Source organism: Suricata suricatta, chromosome 11 (genome assembly GCF_006229205.1).
Source record: "Suricata suricatta isolate VVHF042 chromosome 11, meerkat_22Aug2017_6uvM2_HiC, whole genome shotgun sequence".
NCBI lineage: Eukaryota > Metazoa > Chordata > Mammalia > Carnivora > Herpestidae > Suricata > Suricata suricatta.
In genome coordinates, this window is record NC_043710.1 from 633292 (window position 1) to 654563 (window position 21272).

A 21272-nucleotide genomic window follows, 5' to 3' on the forward strand; every position below is an offset into this window, starting at 1 on the left:
CTTTGTGTTGCCAGTTTCACTATGGTATGTCATGGTGTTGACCTGTTTTTGATTTTGAAGGGAGTTCTCTGTGCCTCTTGGACTTGGATGCCTGCTTCCTTCGCCAGATTAGGAATGTTCTCAGCTATAATTTGTTCAAATAAACCTTCTGCCCCTTTCTCTTGCTCTTCTTTTGGAATTCTTATGATATGGATATTGTTTTGTTTTATGGAATCACTTAGTTTTCTAATTTTCCCCTTGTGGGCTAGTAATTTCCTTTCCCTCTTTTTTTCAGCTTCGTTATTTTCCATACTTTTGTTTTCTATCTCACCTGGTTCTCTCCTCTGCTAGTCTGTTTTGCATCTCAGTTATAGCATTTTTAAATTCATCCTGACTAGTTCTTAGGTCTTTGACCTCTGCTGCAAGATCTCTGGTGTCTTTTGTGCTTTTTTTTCAACCCCAGCTATTAATTTTTTGACTGTTATTCTAAGTTCTTGTTCAGATATATTATTTATTTCTGTTTCGAGCCGTTCTCTGGCTGTGATTTCTTCTTGAACTTTCTGTTGGGGAGAAGTCCTCCATTTTGTCATTTTGGCTAAGTTTTTGTCTTTTGAGTGTTTTGAAAGCTTGTTATGTGTCCTATACCTGTGGGTACTACGATATTAAAACTATACACCGTCCAGGGCCTCGCACTCCATGTAGTGTTTCTGGTGTATGTTGTGTGCCCTCTGTTGTTGCGTTTTGGCTGTTCCGTCCCATTGGTCAGTCCTCCGCAGAGCTCCTCTTTGCTTGTAGTGGTGGAGTATTCAGACCTGCAAGCAGAGGTGCTTTAATTTGTTTAAGTAACCCTGGAATTAAAAAAAGGAAGGGGGGTGGGAAGCCTGATCCCATAAAAAGAGGAAAATGAAATGGGGAGAAAAGAAATCCAAACAGAGAGGCCAAATCCAGAGAAAGAGAGAGGAAAATAAAGAAGAAGAAGGAAGAGAGGTAAAAAAAAAAAATAGAATAAAAATGCTTGATAAAAAAATATATGTATAAAAATAAGAATTGGCCAACAACAAATCACGAATTATGAGCCTGATTCCAAATGAAAAAGAGAAGAGGGATAAATAAATAGAAAAAAAAAATGAAGGAAAAAAACCCCAAACCGAAACCAAACACAACGAAAAGAGCCGTGTGTCGCGCCCAGGATGGGTAGCTGTGCTGGTCTGTGGGAGAGGCCGGTTGTGTCCTGCGTCGGGTCAGTCGCCAGGCTCGGAGGGGCGGGCTTGGTGTGAGTCTTTCTGCCTCCACTGGAGCCACCGTCCGCTCTCTGAGGCCCCACCGTGTTGGTGTTGGGGAGAAAAGAGGCGACACCCCTGACTGGATATCTTAACCTGCTCTGTTCAGGCAGCCCTCACAGAATAGTGAGGGGGTTCAGCTTGTCCTGATCCACGGTCACCCTGCCTCCTAGGTGCTCCGCTGGGTTTCAAAACCCACAGCCTTAAAGGACCCAATCTGTGCGGCTCCTCTCCCCTGTTGCAGAGTAGAGCCACCCATGCTCCTGATCAAAGGCCTTTGGTTGGCATCTGCAGAGTCTTTCATCCTTGGGGAAGCAGTAAACCGTCTTGCCCAAGTATCCCGGGAGGGGACTGTCTTCCCCCAGTGCGCTCCTGAGGTCACACCTCCCGCTCCGCACCGGGCCCTGCTCCCTCCTCCCCAGGAGTGGGCGTCTTGGCTTCCAGCTCTGTTCTAGAGAAAGTTGTGCACTTTTGAAAGTGTTTCAGCTCCTAGGGATGTTTGCAAAATAGAAACTGGTACTCTCTGTATTCCTCGTTCCCCAGTCCATGGTCCAGAGAGGTTTCCCTCTGGTGTTAACTCAGTGCTGCACTTCTACAGCCTTTCTCTTTCTCTCCCTTTTGTCTCTCCACTGAAGGGGTCCCTCCCGTCTGTGCCAGTGTGATTTTATCTCCCCTTGATCCTGCCACACTGTGGAGATCCTTCTGCCACTCTGCAGATCAATTTCCTGGCTGTCTCAAGTGGTCTGAGCTCAATACAGCTGTGTTTTAGCGGGGAGGAGTATCCTGGTCCCTACTTCTCCGCCATCTTAACTCCTCTGGCCAGCGTCCTAAAAAGAAGATGTGAAAAATGACATGGCATCAGGGGGCTTTAAAAAATTTTTCTTACGTTTTATTTATTTTTGATACAGAGAGATACAGAGCATGAGAGGGGGAGGGGCAGAGAGAGAAGGAGACACAGAACTGGAAGCAGGCTCTAGGCTCTGAGCTGTCAACAGAGTCTGACGTGGGGCTCGAACCCACGAATGGGAGATCAGACCTGAGCCGAAGTCGGAGGCTTAACTGACTGAGCCCCCCAGACGCCCCCAGAGGTCTTTGAAAAGAAAAGCTCTGACAGATTTCAGAGATCTAGAAGGCTGCATGAGTGCAAGACTGTATATACGCCTGGGAAGACGCGAGAGGGCCCCAGTGCCCCCCTCTGGCCGCTCCCGAGTCCCTCTGCAGATAGGAAGTGCAGGCAAAGGCAGGTTACAGCTGCCTCCGCTCTGAGAGTGCGCTTTCACACACGGACTCCTTGGGCCTCTTCTGCAAGGCATGCAAGGAAGTCCCTGACCAATCATTAACTGCCCGGTCAGTTCGCTGAGCAAAGACTGCAGTAGCTGTGAACTAGAGGAATTTGTGGACTTTACTGAACAGATTAAGGACGTTCTCTAAAAAAATCAACTGCATCGATAACAATAATAGCAAATTAAATGCCAGGTACCGCTAGCCTCAGCAGCCCTTGAGAAGGGGGGACATTTTGATTTCCAGAGTTGCCACTGTTATATTGCCTAAAATACCCAGTTTTCAATAAAAAAATTATGTGATCTACAAAGAAAAAGGAAAATATGGTCTACACAGGAAAAAAGATTATAGAAACTATCCTTGAAAAGGTCCAGATGTGGGGCGCCTGGGTGGCTCAGTCGGTTAAGCGTCTGACTTTGGCTCAGGTCATGATCTCACGGTTCGTGGGTTCAAGTCCTGCATTGGGCTCTGTGCTGACGGCTAGTTCAGAGCTTGGGGCCTGTCTTCGGGTTCTGTGTCTTCCTCTCTCTCTGATCCACCCCTGCTCACACTGTCTTTTTCTCTCTCAAAAATAAAAATAAAACACTAAAAAAAAAAAAGTCAGATGTTAAATTTATTAGACAAAGACTTAAACCTGGTATCATAAATCTGTTATGAGAACTTATGTCATGTCTTAAGAATTCAAGGAAGAAATGAAAATGATGTCTCACCAAATAGAGCATGTCAATGAAGAGATAAAAATTATTTTTTAAAAAAGCCAGATAGAAATTTTGAAATTGAAAATACAATAACTACATTTAAAAATTTATTAGAGGAGCTTAACATCAGATTTGAGCTGGCAGAAGAAAGAACTAGTGGATTTGAGAATAAATTTGTTAAGATAATTAAATTAAGATCTATATCACAGTAAGTATAGATCCAATGTGAGGAGCAAGAAATAAAATTTTTTAAAAATGTTTTATTTATTTTTGATATAGAGAGAGACAGAGCATGAGAGGGGTAGGGACAGAGAGAGAAGGAGACACAGAACTGGAAGCAGGCTCTAGGCTCTGAGCTAGCTATCAGCACAGAGCCTGTTGCAGGGCTCGAACCCACAAATGTGAGATCTGACCGGAGCCCAAGTTGGAGTCTTAACCGACTAAGCTACCCAGGCGCCCCAGGAGCTTGGAGTCTTAACCGACTAAGCTACCCAGGCGCCCCAGGAGCAGGAAATAAAAAAGTAAGAAATGAATAGAGCCTTGGAGGTCTGTGGGACATCATCTAGCATACTGATATATCCATAATTGGAGTTCCATAGCAAGAGGAATAGGAGAAAGATATGCAAAGATTATTTTGAAGATGTAAACTCTTCGAATTTGGTGCTGAACGCTAATCGGCATATCCATAGGGTAAACTTAAGGAGATCAGTACCTGGACATGTCACAGGCAGACCGTTGAAAGAGCAAGACCTCGGAAAAGCAGTGAGGAAGTTGAGATCTTCAGGAGATCCTCAAGACTAACAGCCGACTTCTCATCTAAAACCATGCAGCCCGGAGACAATGGGCTGACATCCGCACAATGCTGGAAGAACGAGACGGTCAGCGAAGAATCCTGTGTGCGGCAGAGACGCCCTTCACAAATGGAGAGGTTGAATTATTATTAAGTCGGAGTGAGGGAGTCCGTTAGCAGACCTGTCCTATAGTAAATACTAAAGGGAGGGCGTCAGGTTGAAATGAAGGACACTAAATGGTAGAATACATGAAGAAATAAAGACCAGTGGTAAAGACAACTGCATAGGTAAATATAAAAGGATAATTTTAAAAATAACTTTTTGTGTTTTATCTGGTTTAAAAGACAACTGCATGAAACAATTTTAATTTACCTGCTGTTGAAATAAAACTGTACTGGCGTGCCTGGGTGGCTCAGTAAGTTAAGCCTCCAACTTTTGGTTTTGGCTCAAATCATTACATCATGGTTCGTGGGGTTGAGCCCTGTGTCTGCTCTGGGCTGACACTGTGGAGCCTGCTTGAGATCCTCTCTCTCTCCCTCTCTCCATCTTTCCCTCTCTCCCTCCCCCTCCCACACTAGCTCTCTCTCAAGATAAATGAATAAACTTAAAAACTTTACTGAAATCTGGCCATTTGTAGCAAAGTGGATGGACCTTGAGGATATCATGCTAAGTGAAATAAGTCAGGGGGCGAAGGACAGATCCCATATGTTTGCACGCATAGGTCTAACAGGAGAACAGGAGAAACCTAACGGAGGACCATGGGGAGGGGAAGAGGGAAGGAGAGTTGGGGAGAAAGAGGGACGCAAAACCTGAGAGACTATTGAATACTGAAAACGAAGGGGGAGGAGGAGGAAGAAAGGTGGTGATGGAGGAGGGCTCTTGTGGGGAAGAGCACTGGGTGTTATATGGAGACCAATTTGACAATAAACTATTTAAAAAAAACCTGTACTGATGGGCTTATAACATATAAAGATGTAATTTGTGACAGTAATAGCACAAAGAACGGGGGGAGAGGCAGAGCATATATGTCGGAGCGAGTTTTCTGTGTGTGACAACTAAGTGTGGATTGTTTTAAGTTAAGGTGTTAATGATCATCTCCACGCAGCTACTAAGAAAGTAGCTTAAAAAAATACAGCAAAAGAATAACAAGGGAATGAAAGTAGTACACTAAAAAATGTCTGTTTAACACAAAAGAAGACAGTAATGGAAGAATACAAGAACACAGGTCTATAGAAAATATAGCAAAATGACAGATGATGAATTCTACCTTATTGGTAATTATTTTAGATGTCAGTGGATTGAACACTTGAATTAAAAGGCAAGGACACAATAGATTGCAAGATAACAAGTAAAATAAAGAAAAATAATGTGCCTTGCAAATAGTAACCAGAAGAAAGTTGAAGTGGCTATACTAATATTAGACAAAATAGATGTTAAGACAAACATCTAGAGATCTGGAAGAACATTTTATAATGATAAAGGGTCAGTCTCTCAAGATATATCCCTTATTTATTTATTTATTTATTTATTTAATTAATTTATTTATTTATGAGAGGGAATGAGAATGTGAGCAAGTGAGCAGAGATGGGGCAGAGGGAGAGAGAATCTTAGGCAGGCTCCATGCCCAGTGTGGAGCCCAGCTCAGGGCTCAATCTTACCACCATGGGATCATGAGCTGAACTGAAATCAAGTTAGACGTTTATCCAACTGAACCATCCAGGAGCCCCTTAAGTTATGTTAGTAATAAACATAGCAACACCTAGTAACAGAGCTCCCAAATACATGGGGAGAAGTAGATAATTACAAAAGTGGGAGACTTCAGAACATGACTTCCAGTAATAGATCTACAACTAGACATGAGCAGCAGTGAACACCAGAAACTATTCAGGCCCAGCAGGCCTCTTACAGACTCTTCACCCAGCCGGAGCAGAATTCGTACGTTCTCCAGGGCACACGGAACATTCTTCACAGTAGACTCTATGTTAGGTCATAGAAGCCTCAGTAAGTTTCAAAGGATTGAGTTCATACAAAGTGTGTTTTCCAGTCATATTGGGATGGAATTAGAAATCAGTAACAGAAGGAAATTTGAAAAATTCACAAATATATGAAAATTAAATACCGTCCTAAATAACTGCTGGGTCAAAGAAGAAAACACAAGGGTGTTGGTTTGTAAGTTTCTTGGGAGCTTCCTGGGTACAATCTGAAACTGGGCCCTGTTTCTGGAGGGCAGGGAGAGACTGACCGAAGAGGCAGGCCACTCTAGATCGGTAGGGGGCAAGTTTAATAAGGAAAATAACTTACATACGAGGTTTGGCTTGGGTGACTGAAGGACTAATAGATCTTTGTACCTGTCTTCGAAATCTTAAGAAGTTTATATAGAGACCTCAACTAGATTCAGTCACATCTACTGTCCAGACGGTCTCAGCTCCACATCACTCTCAAGGCTGTGACCTGGGGGCAGCTTCTGGGGGAAGAGAAGGCGAGTGGAACCCATATTCCAAGGAGAGGGGATGGAGTGGGGAGCGGCAGATCGCCTGGGTCTAAGTCCTGTAACCTATGTTAAGACAGATCTCAAGGGGCGCCTGGGTGCCTCATTCAGTTAAGCATCTGACTCTTGATCTTAATTTAGTTTTTGACTTCCAGGTTGTGTATTCCGGCATCATGTTGGGCTCTGTGCTGGGCATGGAGCCTACTTAAAAAATAAAAGAAAAAAAAAAGAAGGAAAAAAAGAAAGAAAACCTCAAGTCATTAACCTAATACTTCACTTTAAGAATCTGGAAGAAGAAGAGCAAACAAAACCCAAACCAAACAGAAAGAGGAAAATAAGATTAGATCAATGATTAGTTTTTGAAAAGATCATCAAAACTGACAAACCTTTAGCTAGACTGACCAAGAGAAAAAGAAAAGACTCAAAATTACTGAAATCAAGAATGAAGGGAGGGACATTACTACCATTATAGAGATAAAAAGGATTATAATAGAATGCTATGCATAACTGTGTGCCAGAGACTGGAGAACATGGGGCACTTGGGTGGCTTGGTCAGGTAAGTGTCCAACACTTGGTCTCAGCTCAGATCTTGATTTCAAGGTTGTGAGTTCAAGCCCTGTGTTGGACTCTGCACTGGGTGTGAAACCTACATAAAAAAAAAATTAGGTAACTTAATTCATAGAAAGACACAAGTAACTGGAACTCACTCAAGAAGAAACAAAAAATCTACATAGACATAACCAAGAGATTATATTAGTGATTTAAAAATTTCCCACAAGAACAAATCTTGGCCCAGGTGGCTTCACTGGTGAATTCTACCAAAAACTTAAATACTCAGTTCTAATCCTTTACAAATTCTTTGAGGAAAAAAATTAGAGGAAGAAATACTCTCCAATTCATTCTGAGATCATGATTACCCTGATCAGAACAGCTGACCACATCACAGGAAAGGAGACTACGGTGTAATACCCACTGTGAATTTAGAAGCTGAGCTCTTCAGTCAGATACTAGCCAGCTGGATCCAGCAAGAATGAGAAAGATTATACGTCAGGTCATTGTGAGATTTATCCCATGAATTCAAGGTTAGCTTAACATCTGGAAATAACTATTATTAATACAACAAAAAACTAAAAACATTTGGTCACATCAGTAGATGCAGAAAAAACATTAACAAAACTCAGTACACTTTTATGATAAAAATACTCAATGAACTAGAAATAACAAGGGAATGTCTATGTATCTATGAAAAAGCCATAGCTAAGATCCTATTTAATGGTGAAAGACTGTTTGCCTATAAGACCAGGAACATGACAAGAGTGTTTGCTCTCACCGCTTCTGTTTAATACTGGAGGCTGTAGCTTGGGCAGTGACAAAAGAAAAAGGAATAAAAGGCATCCAGGTTGGAAAGAAATAGAATGATCCCTATGTATAGGTGACATCATTTTGTATTTAGAAAATAAGTAAGAAATCCATAAAAAACGACTAGAATTATAAATGGGTTGAGGAAGGTTCACACTGACAGTGAAGGAAACAATTCCATTTACAATAGCATCAAAAAGAATAAAATACATAGGCATAAGTTTGGAGCTATCACTTTTCCACTTAACTATGACCAGTTTTTGGAAGGGAGTAAAGGAGTCCTAAATAAATGGAAAGACATCCTATGTCTATGGATTGGAAGACTTAATACTATTAAGATATCAACAATCCCCAATTGACCTACAGATTTGATGCAATATTTATTTTTTAAAAAATCCTAGAAAAAAAAATCCTAGATGCCTTTTTTTGCTGAGATAAGCTGATTCTAAAATCCAAACAAATTCAAGGGGCGCCTGGGGTGCTCCGTCGGTTAAGTGTCTGACTTCGGCTCAGGTCATGATCTCACAGTGTGTGAGTTAGAGCCTTGTGTTGGGCTCTGTGCTGACAGCTCAGAACCTGGAGCCTGCTTCCAATTCTCTCTCTCTCTCCGTCTCTCTCTCTCTCTCTCTCTCTCTCTCTCTCTCTCTCTCTCTCTCCCCTTCCCTTCTCATGCTCTCTCACTCTCTCTGTCTCTCAAAAATAAATAAACATTAAAAAAATTAAACAGAAATTCGAGGGACCCATAGTAGTCAAATCAGGCTTGGACTGATTAGATGAACAAAGTTGATGTTGAACAAAGTTAGTGGATTTACTTCCTTATTCCAAAGCTTAATACAAAGTGATCAAGACAGTGTTGCTATGGTATAAGGATAGACACACAGGTTGAGAGTGCAGAAATAAGTCTTGACCTTTGTGGCCGATTGATTTTTGACAAGACAGTTCAGTGGCGGAGAAGCGGAGTCTTTTAAACAAATGTCGCTTGGAGAACTGGGCATCCGCCAGTAAAAGAATAAAATTACCCCTACCTCACATCGTACCCAAAAATTAACTCAAAATAGCTCCTAACTTAAATGCAAAAGCTAAAGCTCTAAAACTCTTACAAGAAAATAGTAAATTTCTGTGGCCTTGGGAAAAGGATTCTCAGATACATTGATAGAGGTATAAGTGATAAATTAGGCTTCATCAAAATTAAAAACTTTTCATGCTGCAAAGTGCTATCAGGAAAGTGAGCAGACAACCCAGGAATGAGAAAATATTTCATAATCATGTATTTTTCCAATTTGACAATAAAATATATAAAAAAAAAAGAAAATCATGTATTTGATGAAAGGCTTGTGTCCAGAACACACAAATAGCTGAATTAGAAGACAAGTCAATTAAAAATGGATAAAGTATTTGCATATTCATTTTTCCAAAAGGATATACAAATGCCCAGTAAGCACATTAAAAGCCTTCAGGCAAATGCAAATTAAAACCACAGTAAGATGTCCCTTCATACTCATTAATATGGCTGTAATAAAAATGATGGACCATAGCAATCATTGGCAAAGTCATGGAGAAATTGGAACCCTCATTCTTTTCTAGGGGTGATGTAAATGGTGCTGCCCTTGGGGAGGACACCACCTGGTTAGTTCCTCTAACATAGAGTTATCATGCTGCCCAGCAGTGCTACTTCTAGGTGTCCACCCAAGAGAAATGAAAACATGTTCACACAGATACTTGTCCGCCAGTGTTCATAGCAACATTATTCATAGTAGCCAAAAAGTAGAAACAACCCCAAAATCCATCAAGTGATGAACAGATAGCAACATGTGGTAGACCAGTATGCATTTGGTCCTTAAACAGCGTAGTGTTAGGGGCACTTACCCCCTGTGCATTCAAAAATCTGCATGTAACTTTTGGCACCTCAAAGTTTACTAATAAATAGCCTACTATTGACTGGAAGCCTTACCGATAGCACAGTCAGCGCATACTTTGTGTGTTGTTTGTCCTGTACGCCATACTCTTACAGTAAAGTAAGCTAGAGAGAAGAACGTGTTACTCAGAAAATCACAAGGGAAATACATTTACAGTACTGTACTCTATTTATCGAGAAAAATTTACATATAAATGGACCTGCACAGGTTAAACTATTATTCAAGGATCAATGGTAATGCAGTATTATTAGCAATAAAAAGAGATGGAATACTAATTCATGACACCTTGAGAACATACCATGTGAAAGAAGCCAATCACAAGAGACCATGTAAAGGTTTGATTTATTGAAATATTTAGAGGAGGGAACTCTACTGAGAGAGTAGATTAGTGATTGCCAGGGGCTGGGGGATGAGGAGCTGGTGAGTGACTGCTAATGGATTTGAGGTTTCTTTTTGGAGAGATGAACGTTTTCTAAAATTAGACTGTGGTGACTAATACACAGCTCTGAATATATTAAAAGCCATTGAATTATGAACTTTAAATGAGTGAATTGTGTGATATAGGAGTTCTATCTCAGTAAAGCTGTTAAGAAAAAATACGCCATGGCCAACAGACACATGAAAAGATGCTCATCATCACTCATCATCAGGGAAAATGCAAATCAAAACCACTGCGAGTTGTCCCCTCACACCTGTCAGAATGACTAGTGTCAAGAAGACCAGAAATCACCAGTGTTGGAGAGGGAGGGGGAAAGGGGAGCCCCTGTGTGCTCTGAGCGGGAATGCACACTGCTGCAAGCTCTTTGGAAATCGTATGGGGGTTCCTCAAAACATTACAATGCCATAGGATTCTGTAATTCTACTTCTGGGTATTTATCTGAAGAAAACGAAAACACAAACTCAAAAAGATACATACCCTGGTGTTTATTGCAGCATTATTGACAGTAGCCAAGATATGGAAGCAGGTGAAATGCCGGTTGATAGAAGACATGTACTTGTCTTGTACACACACATACACCCCTGCGCGTGCACACACACATGCACGCGCGCGTGCACACACACACACACACAGAGGAATATTAGTCACGAAAAGGATGAAGTCGTATGGTTTGCCTCAATATGGATGGACCTGGAAGGTATTATGCTAAGTGAAATAAGTCAGAGAAAGGCATATACCATATGATTTCACTTATGTGTGGAATCTCACAAATCAAGCAATTGAAAAGACAAGACAGAATAGAAATAGACTCATAGATATAAGAACATACTGGTGGTTGCCATGGAGGGGGTTGGGAGTTGATCAAAACGGGAAGGAGATTAAAGGTGCAGGCATGCAGTCATAAAATAAGACCCGGGGATGTGGTACATAGTTAATAATATGTAAGTAACCACTTTGCATGAGGACAGAGGGTAGCTTTATTTCTAGTGGTGACCACTTTTTAATGTATATGAATGTTGAATCACTATGTTATATACCCGAAACTAACAATATTGTGTGTCAACTGCACTTCAATAGAAAAAGATAATCCAGTTAATATTTGTCAGAGTCAAGAGTGGCGTTATCTACTATGGCATAACAACTTTTGGTATTTGAAGTCTTTTGTTCTGATTTGTTGTTGTTGAGGGTTTCTGTTCTGAGGCCCGTCCATCCTGTGCATTGGTGACAGGAGAAAGTAGAGAGGATCCCCGATGTTGATCCTTACGGCCTCTTGTGGCTGCTCTGCTTTGTGTGGTCTTTTTGCCTGTTATCTCCTGTGGTCCTCATCGCAGCCTGCTCATGGATAATATTCCCATTTAATGAAGGAGAAACTGAGGCACCGAGACATTAAGTTGATGGCCCCACACGTTAAGACATGGAATGGCGTTCCAGTGCAGGCTTAAGTTCACACTTTGTTGACCACTGTGCTGGCCGCCTTCAGTACAGTTGTAGCAACAATCTCTTCCTTCAAAAATAGGCTTTTGTTTGGTAAATTTTAGGCTTTAGATTTACTTAATGAAATTATTTTCTTTCTTTTTTATAGTTTACTTAATTTTACAGAGCGTGGGCAGGGGAGAGGCAGAGAGAGAGAGAATCTCAAACTAAAGTGTAAGCCCAATTTGGGGCTCTATCCTATGAACTGTGAAATCAAGATCATGACCTGAGTCGAAACCAAGAGTCAGCACTTAACTGACTGAGTCACCCAGGTGCCCCAATTATTTGAAACTTTTTTAAAAATTTTAAAATATTTAAAATATCTTATTTTAAAATATCTTAAAATTCTTTATTTAGACCGAATTTTATTGTAAATTTCATACTACCTTAAGGTTTTAGCACTTTGGTCCTGTACTCTTTGTTTCCAATCTTAGGGTCACAGAGCACTAATACTGTCAGTTGACTCGTTCAGCTTGCAGACAAGAAATCATTAACCAGCATGTTCTTCTGGAAGACTGAGCAGGGCGGTATATCTAAAAATCCAAAAGCTTTTATTAAAACCTATCTGCAGAGTGCATTGTTTGCTACTTACTGGGCACGAATTGTTGCTCATTTGGGGCAGTGGCTGTGGGCTCGTCTGGGTTACTCGTTAGCTACCAGAGCCCATGAGTCAACTCTGGGGATTGCCTGTCACAAGTTCGGTCTCCTCAGCGGCTGAGTGACCTGCTGCACTTCAGACAGATGGCACCGGCCGGCAAAGGCCGGCAGCTCTTCCTGTGGGCAGAGATCCACTACCGCCCCGCTGAGGCCAGCACTGTAGGCCAGTTACTCTGGCTGACAGTTTTCCCTTTTACAATTGATTCCTGAAGTCAGGGTGGGCTGTAGACCTCTCCCCAAGCCGCCAAAGCGAATTCTTCAACTGAAAAGATAAGGTTGTTTGCTATATTTGCTCCCAGCTGTGTGGGGTGGCTTGGTTGTTGGTGGGGCCCTCTGTCTGGAGAGAAGTATGGTATGAATGAGCGGGAACTAGCCTGTACTGGGAAAGCCCCGGACGGACCCCAGGGGGCAGGGTGCTCTGTCTGCGGTGTCCTCCCCTCGTGGAGAATGAGGGATTGATAGTGCGCAGTGGCAGAGGCCTCCAGGACATTTTGGTAAATTCAGGACACAAATGTTGGTTTGAATGTGTTAATCTGCATGTCTCCCGCAGTTATGATAGATTTTCTTCTAACCCTCGGGCAGACACGTTAGAGCACACTGCAGCCGATGGTGTTCCCCTTTGGCGTTGGAAGGTTTAACCCTCAGGGATGGGCTTGTTCAGCTGAGTGAAAGCAGCCACCATCCAGTTCGGGGCTGGTGTTTGTGGGCTCGCGTGCCAGGCACTGCCGTGAGGGCTGTACCTCTTGGCACCCCCGGTGGTGTCCCCGCTGTGAGGTGAGCACTCAGGCGATAGCCCGGTCAGCGAATCGGGTGACCCAGCCTGGACCTGCACCCAGGCGGGCTCCCGCACGGCTCCCGCCACCCTTGTGTCTGTGCACTGTCTCACGAGTGCCCCTCTTTCTGGGAGTCCGCGAGTGGGCTGACCTGCCCCTCCCCTCGAGAGGTAACCCTGGTCATCCTGCCCAGCCTTCTTTGTCTGTGTTGGTCGCCAGCCGGCCCTGTGGTGGGTGTGCCTGTGCAAGGCTGTTGAGATGGTGGAAAATCAGGTGGGAACAGTGACCAGAAGGGCCCAAGAGACCAGGGTCACTGTGGCAGCAGACACAATGGGGCACCTGACCCTGTTGGAGGGGTCATGGGGGTTCTTGAAGGGTGACATCCTTGCAGCTTAGTTGGGGGGGTGATGCGGAGGAGAGGCTACTGCAGGGGAGTAGGGGTGGGGAGAGAAGGCCATGGCTGGTGGGGGGCTCCGCCCCTTAGGAGGGGGACCATGAACAGTGAGCAGGACCTTGTACATCGGCCGCACGAGAGGCACGATGGCATTTGCTGTCCTCGGGGGAGACTTGGGTTTTGTGCAGGGGGCGCTGCGGTCAGACGGATCGAAGGGCCCCAGCCCGAGGCAGGGGCGTGTCCAGCCTCAGCTTGAGCAAGGAGCCCGTCCTCTACAGGGCAGTTTACTCCTGTTTTCTCCTTTCTGTTGTAAAATAAAACACAGAGAAAAATCACATAAAACCTGTGTTTGGAAATTAACGAATTATGATAAAGCAACTTCCGCCCAGGTGATGGCCCCAAAAGCCCTTCCGCTTGCCCCGTCCCATTGATCTCCCCTCCAAGCCTCCTGTCATCATTGGGTTTCTTGGTGTCTTTTACAGGTTTCTCACACAAGGATGCATCCTGAACATTCTGGTTTGGTCTTGCCCATTTCTAAACATTTCCTGTTCTGTGATCTTTAATCTATATTCCTTTCTTCTCCTTACAACAGTCTCCTAAAGACCAGGACATTTAAGGGGCATTAAGTTGTGGAGGTCATAGTGCGTTTCGCCATGTTCTTGGCCACCGGGCAGCTGGGTATGGAGGCCAAGTCACGTATAGCTGATGCCTCGGCACGACGGGAGGTGACACTGCTGTTGCCCGTGGGGCTTGTGTGGCCTCTGACTTCTTGTGACGCTGGCAGCTGCTCGGGTCCAGCCATTCATGGGAGGGGGGGAGGGAGCGCGAGGGGGTATTCTCATTCTGCTCCATAGACTTGTGGGGCCCCTTGTGTGAGGAGACTGTTCCCGGTCTCCCTGGGGGGCGGTTCCTGTGGAAGAGGCAGGTAGGGGTTTGGTTCTTTCCCTTCACTTATCAGTTTTCTTTCTTTTTTAATGTTTATTTATATTTGAGAGAGAGAGAGAGAGAGAGCGAGCGCGAGTGAGTGAGTGGGGAAGGGGCAGAGGGACCCAGAATCTGAAGCAGCTCCAGGCTCCGAACTGTCGGCACAGAGCCCAACAAGGGCCTCGAACCCACAAACAGTGAGATCATGGCCTGAGCCGAAGTCGGATGCTTACCTGCCTGAGCCCCGCGGGCGCCCCTGCTTACCAGTTTTCAAGTCAACTTGTTCCTTAATTATTCTCTCAAGGTTACTGGGTGGTTTTTAACATGCAGTTTTCCTCCTAGCTGCTTTTTTAAAATGTAATTTGGAACTCATGTATTTAAATGCTTTTGTGAATTTTGACCATTGCACTTTTTATCCTTTTTGAAGCTCGGGCTGTTCCCACCGTTGGCTGATAGTCTCTTCACTTGAGTGCTGAGTGTTTCTGGCATGGCCTTGGGGAGGTGTGCTCTGTGACAGTCTCGCAAAGTCCAGGCTGGTCACGGGCCTCTGCCCGTCGTGGGGCCAGCAGCTCTACTGAGCAGCCTGGATTCTTGCAGTGGGAGCTGGTGCTCCCAGACCGCGATCCCACGGCGCGGGTGTGGGCCGCCCACGCTGCCGGACCCTGTGCTGCGAAGCCTCCTCCTCTAGGAGGCAGCGTCCGGGAGGGGAAATGCCATGGGCGGGCCTGGGGCCCAGGATGGCTGGGGTTTTCTGCCGAGCCTCGTCTACACCTGGGGTCTCACGGACGCTGGGGGTGACCAGGCAGACTGCCTCCCACTCCCTGTGGCACCCAGCCTGCTCTGCCCCCGCCCCCTGGGGCTGCGGTAGCTGGGGACCAGCCTCCTCCCCGGCCCTGCCTGGCCGCAGTCGTGCCTGATCTGTGCTATCCCAGCGCATGCGAGGGTCTGCCGCTACCCACCATGCCCACCCTCACTTCCGTGCTGTTTTTTGGGATGGCGTCCCCGGAAACTTCGGGCATCGGCCGTTCTGGAGTGGCAGAAGCAGCCTGGGCACGTGCTCGCACCGAGTGCCGCGTGGAGCACATTTGTGCTGGGTGCGCGTGGGGCCCATGGCGCCGGCTCGAATGTCCTGGTCTCATGTCTCGTTTCCTCCCAGAGCCCCTGTATCCCCACCGTTCCTCCTGCAGTGACGCGATGCCGGCATCTGAGGGGATCTGATTTTCTCACACAAGCCACTGGCTCCTTTCGTCTAGATGTTCAGAGGATTTTGTTTTCTGTAAAGTCAGGTGCTTTATTAGAATATGTATTGTGTGTGTTATCTGGGGACAGTGTTCCCGGGAACACCCGTGGTCATTTCAGATGACACGTTATCGTCTCTGCTGCCTGGCTGGACGCCGTCCTCAGGGGCTCCTGCCGCATGTTGTGTCTTCGTCCATTTTCAGTGTTTGCTACTCTTTCCTGAATCCTTTATCTCGTTCTTCATTTCTGTTTGATTTGAACACTTTTCTTTGTATCTTCTGTTTCTGTCAAGACCTCTGTTGTGTTTGTTTGTTCTTGTGCTCCTCCTAGGTTATTCTTTGTTTCTGGAATGATTTTTTTATTTCTTATTTACTTGACTTCTGTTCCATGGTACCTGAATCTTTCTAGTGGATTTTTAGATATTTTCTGTATTTTTCTTAATGTCTCTCATCTTACTATGAAATAGAGGGCTCTGATTTTGATCTGCCCTGTGGGCATGTCTTTCCGAGGCACTGTGTTGTTCCATGGGATAGTGTTCTGCTTGTTCTCCTTTGTTCTTATAGTCTCTTCATATGGAATTTGACCTCAGTTCTTTCCTGTTGCTCATTTTTCTGTAAACTTCGTTTTCTGAGCTGTCGGAGGAGGTGTGGTCCAGGGTGGCTGTTCTGTCGCACAGCACTCCCCTTCCGCGCTGCTTCCAGACGTCCCCAGGCTCTGTCCTGGGCCTGCGGACCTTCCCTCTCTGTGTGACTCAGAGCAGGCTCTCCATCTTTGCTTGGCAGGGGGGTGCTGTAGCCCCCCCGCCCCGGTCCTCACAGCCCGCCTTGCGAGGCCGCCGGGCCGGCCTCAGGCTCTCCTGTTCTCCGGTCTGGCGGCAGGCCATTCTTCTCCGACCTGCTCTCACGGACTGCGCCAAGTCCCGTGGCTTTTGGTGGGTTTCCTCTTGAGGGGGTGTGCTCAGAGGTGTAAAGGAACTCCCCTTGGTTGCAGAGGGAGCAGAGGCAGCACCCCGACCCCACCGCACACGCCCGCCTCTGGAGCCCGCTCGTGGCGTGTGCCCGTGCCTCCTCCCGGACAGCCCTCCCCTGCCCTGGTGAGGAAGAATGTGTACTTGCGCGTTGCAAATCGGCTATTTTATTTATTAATTTTTAAAAACTTATTTTAGAGACAGTGTGAGCACAAGCAGGGGAGGGGGCTGAGGGGGAGAGAGAGAGAGAGAGAGAGAGAGAGAGAGAGAGAGAGAGAGAGAGAGAGAGGGAGAGAATCTCAAGCAGGCTCCATGCTCAACTGTGGGGTTCGATTCTACAACCTGTGAGATCATGACCTGAGCCGAAACCAAAAGTCAGATGCTCAACCGACTGAGCCACCCAGGCGCCCCTAAACTGGCCACTTTAAGAAAAAACTTTGGATGAAAGGCCGTAGCTTCCTGCCCTAGCCCTGGTCTTATTCTGTGGACAGAGCATCGTGTAACCGTTTCTGCTTCTCCTGGTGGTAACCCTTATAATTCTATGTGCTTTTAGTTTTATTTTGTGATTTTCTAATCTTGGGTAATGTCTGCAGGTTTTATGAACGTCAGTTTAGCTCATTTAGCATTACTGCTTCTCTCCACCATCTCCCTATTTTTGACTGTCTGCACAGCATAGGTTCCTGCCACTCAAGAGGCCTCTCTTCTCCTTGTACGTGGCTTGTACGTGGAGCAGTGTGCGCGTGCCAGAGAGAGCACGGGAGCAGGTTCCTGTGCACCCTGTGAGAGAAGCACTCACGCACGCGTGTGCACACACAGTCACAGGCGTGCACACACGGGCACGCATATGTGCATTCATAGGGGCACACTTACACTGGCATCCATACACGTACCCCACACAGGTGCGTGTGCATGCACACACGGGCGCACACACACGCGCTCACAGAAACTCACGTGTGGATGTACACACAGGCACACGTGGGCACGTGCACGCTCAGGTGCACACTCAGTCTATGGTGTGTGAGGCTGCCCGCAGGCTTTGTGGGTGTGAAGCAGAAGGCTACCAAGGCATTATTTTCATGGCCATTTTAGTCAGATCCAAAAAGTCTGCTTCAGCAAAAATAACACTTATTAAGAATGACTTACCTGCCACCCTGGGCCATTAAGCCCACTGCTCCTCCAGGTGCCCCCCTGGCTCTTCAGGGGGCCTTTGGCTATGTTTTTTCTTAACTGCTGTGATGGACTCTGGCCTGCAGGACACCAGGGCTGCTGTGGATGCCCCCCCCCCCCGCCCCCCAGCCTGCCTGCTTCCCTCGTTGCCCAGAGCTGACTGTGCCATGCTTGCTCTGTTCAAGGTCTGCAGCCCCCGCTGCTGCTTGGAACGGTGGCTCCCTGAGGGCAGGAAGTGTTGTTTTAACCTACTGTCTCGGCACCTCGAGCGGGGCCTGGTGAGTGTGCCTGGCCAGCTGCGCCATCGGGGCTTCCTAGGGAGGACCAGCTCAAAGCACCGTCCCTTGACTCCAGCACGCGTGCAGCCCTATTTACTAGCATGTTAGTGGTAAAAGAGAAATGCTCTTCTGGAAGTGTCCTGGAGGGAGGGAGGCCGCCTTGCTGGGGGAGGTGACAAGTTCCACAGGGAGAGGCAAAGGAGGCAGAGCCGGTGGACAGTGCTTCTGGAGGAGGACGCGGGCGAGCGAGCGCCTGGGCGTGTGTGAGTGCCGGGGGCCGGTGGCGTTGCGGTGGCCGGTGGCCGGGGCTGGTGGCGGGGCCGGTGCGGAAGCCGCTCCTCCCCTGCACGCTGTCGCTGCCGCAGGGCCTCGGCCGGAGAGGCTCTTTACTAGTGAGCTCGTACCTGCTTTCAGAGCGGTGGGCGTTTACACAGATGTATTTCCACGTACAACTCACTGTGTCCCGTGTGGTGAATCATTTCTCGTATTTGTATAGTGCTTGTCAGGACCGGTAGCGCTCAGGGAGTCCCCGTGCTCTCCAAGCCTGGTTCTCCGCGTTCGGTCGAGGTGGTGGTGAATAGTCTGATCTCCGTTCCGTGGCCGACGCACTCCACACATGCAGATAGTGATTGGATTAAACCCACTTTAGCAGGAGATCTAGAATGTAGCAAAAGTTTGACTGTCATGTATATAGTGTACTTTCTCTTTTTCATATAATGGAGAAAACTTCCCAGACTTCATTGCATATGGCAAAAGTGGATTTATCAGATTTTGTAGGTTGGTGGATTTCATAGGGAAAGAAAATTGGAAGCTGCTAAAATAGGTAAAACTTTATACTTTAAAAATTATCGATGGGAGTAACAGTCAATTTTAGGAGTTAACTATTAAGTGTGGAAAATGTTCCGCAGGTATTTCGAGTGCTTACAGTTCCAGAATTGTGGCAAAAGGTGGGATTAAAAATGGGGCTGTAGGGCCACCTGGGGCTCCGGCGGTTGAAAGTCCAGCTCTTGATTTTTGGGTCAGGTCATGATTCCAGGGTTGTGGGATCCAGCCCCACGTTTGGCTCTGTGCTGAACATGGAGGCTGCTTAAGATTCTCTCCCCCTCCCCGCCTCCCGAGCCCCCTTTCTCGTCTAAACTAAACATAATAAAAATGAAGTAAAATTGCTGCCGTAGGTCCCTTTCTGTTTTTGGAGCGGCAGATTTCCTGTGTGTTGCTTACAGACTCGCTGGCTTTGACCTGAGACGGCCTGCGTCGGGGCCCCGGCTTCGGTCCCAGCTGCCTCCCTGCTGGTTCTGGCTGCTGGCAGTCTGCTTCTTTGCCTCCTAAAAGCAGTGATTTTTGCCTTTAATTCTGAGGTGTTGGTCTTGTTGGGGAACAGATGTTTGCTCAGAAATAAGTTAAAATAAGAATGTGTTTGTTCTTTTTTAGGCAAAAGTAAAGAAGCAGAAATAAAGAGAATAAACAAAGAACTGGCAAACATTAGATCAAAATTTAAAGGTAAGTATGTTCAGTCATTTTCATGAAATGTCCTTTTGTAAATTTTCTGGAGCAAGGGCCTCGTCTTCTAATGCCTTTTAATTATTTCCACTTCAAACCGAGGTTCTGGGTTGGCACAGTTGCTCTCCTGGTTCTGTTAGAATTAAAACGTGCTCAGAGGCCTCTGGTAGCTCCTGAACTGTCTGAAGACTGTGTGGGACCGGACCGGGTGGAGCGGCCCCTCCCGGGCCCAGCCTCTTCCTGAAGCTGGGGCGACACTAATCAGAGCGGCTCACCCCTTCCACTCCTGGACTTTGTTCCGCCGAGTCCGGAGCGGTGAGCCAGACAGACCTGGTGTGCTGCGGGCTCGACGTGTGAGCGCCAAAGAAGCGCTCCACCCGAGGCCGCTCGCCGTTTCCAGTGTGACGGGTCATCCAGGCACTTCCTGTACCGAAGTGGTTTGGGCTTTAGGAACCAGCCGCATGCCACATCACCCCGCGTGCCACATCTCTGCAGGCCCGCGTGTCGGGAGCCTCCCTCCCTGAGCGCCGCGCGTTGAGGAGCGGTGACGTTCAGGTCGTCACTTCCGGGGACACGGTTGTGAGAGGCTGGCTGATCCTTTAAGCCGTGCTTTCTCAGGGAATTTCTCCAGGTCTGACGCCTGGTTCACACGGGAGTGGCTGAATTGCCCAGGGTCAGGGAGCAGAGGGGAGGCGGGACCGAAGCCAGGCAGCCGGGTGGGGAGGGGGCGTGTGGGGACGGGTGGCTTCTCGGTGCTTGTGTTCTCAAAGGATGCACAACTTGTGGACTTTGAGTATTTCCCTGTGGAGCCCTAGGGAAAGTATTGGGTCTCCATATTTTGAACTGGGCCCGAGGATCTTCTAGAAGGTCTGTGAAACTTCTGAAATTGTACGTGAAAAGATTTGCTGTTTTACATGCATATGTGCGTGCATATGTATGTGTGTATATATGTATGCGTGTATGTTTGGGTAGATCTATAACTTTTATTGTTTAAGTTTGTTTATATTTGTTTTGTGAAGATTTTATTTTTTTAGAGCAGTTTTAGGCTCATGGCAACATTGAGAGGAAGGTACGGAGATTTCCCGTGTGTCCCTGCCCGCCCCCACGCACAGCCTCCCCCCTGTCGACACCCCCAGCGGACTGCTGATGCAGCTGCACGAACACGTCACATCACCCGGAGCGCACAGCTGGTCTCGGGTCACTCTGGGGGTGTACGCTCTGTGCGTTTGGACAAGCGAGTGATGCCGTGTTCCCTCCACTACGGTGTCGTACGGAGTAGTTTCACTGCCCGTGAAATCTCTTGTCCTCTACCTGTTCGTCCGTTCCTTCCCCCCAGCTCCTGGTGACCATTGATCTTTTCACCGTCTCTGTTGTTTTGCCTTTTCCGGAATGTCATAGAATTGGAATCATACAGCGTGTAGCCTTTTCAGATTGGCCTCTTTACTTAGTAAGGTGCCTTTAAGATTCCTTCTTTTCACGGCCTCCCAGCTCGCGTCTTCCCAGCGCTGGATACACTCCCTGGTCTGGGTGTCCCACGGCTGGTTTCTCGCCCGCCCGCCGAGGGGCGTCTGTCAGCTGGGAACACGGCTGCTGCGATCCCGAGTGAAGCCGCCGCGAACGTCCCGCGAGCACACGCGTGTGCCCGTAGGTGTTCAGCGCCTGCGGCGGA

General features: G+C 46.8%; 1 protein-coding gene across 1 annotated transcript in view; it reads left to right on the forward strand.

Annotated features, from left to right (window-relative positions):
* Window positions 1-18072: 18072 nt before the first annotated feature.
* The window catches only part of AP2A2 (adaptor related protein complex 2 subunit alpha 2), a gene marked incomplete at its 5' end in the record, with an annotated part of 44021 nt that continues 40821 nt past the window's right edge, over window positions 18073-21272 (forward strand). The window contains 2 exons of the mRNA XM_029957178.1: window positions 18073-18103; window positions 19535-19603. Of these exons, the coding sequence (XP_029813038.1) occupies window positions 18073-18103; window positions 19535-19603 (100 nt within the window). The remainder of the gene's footprint in view (window positions 18104-19534; window positions 19604-21272) is intronic.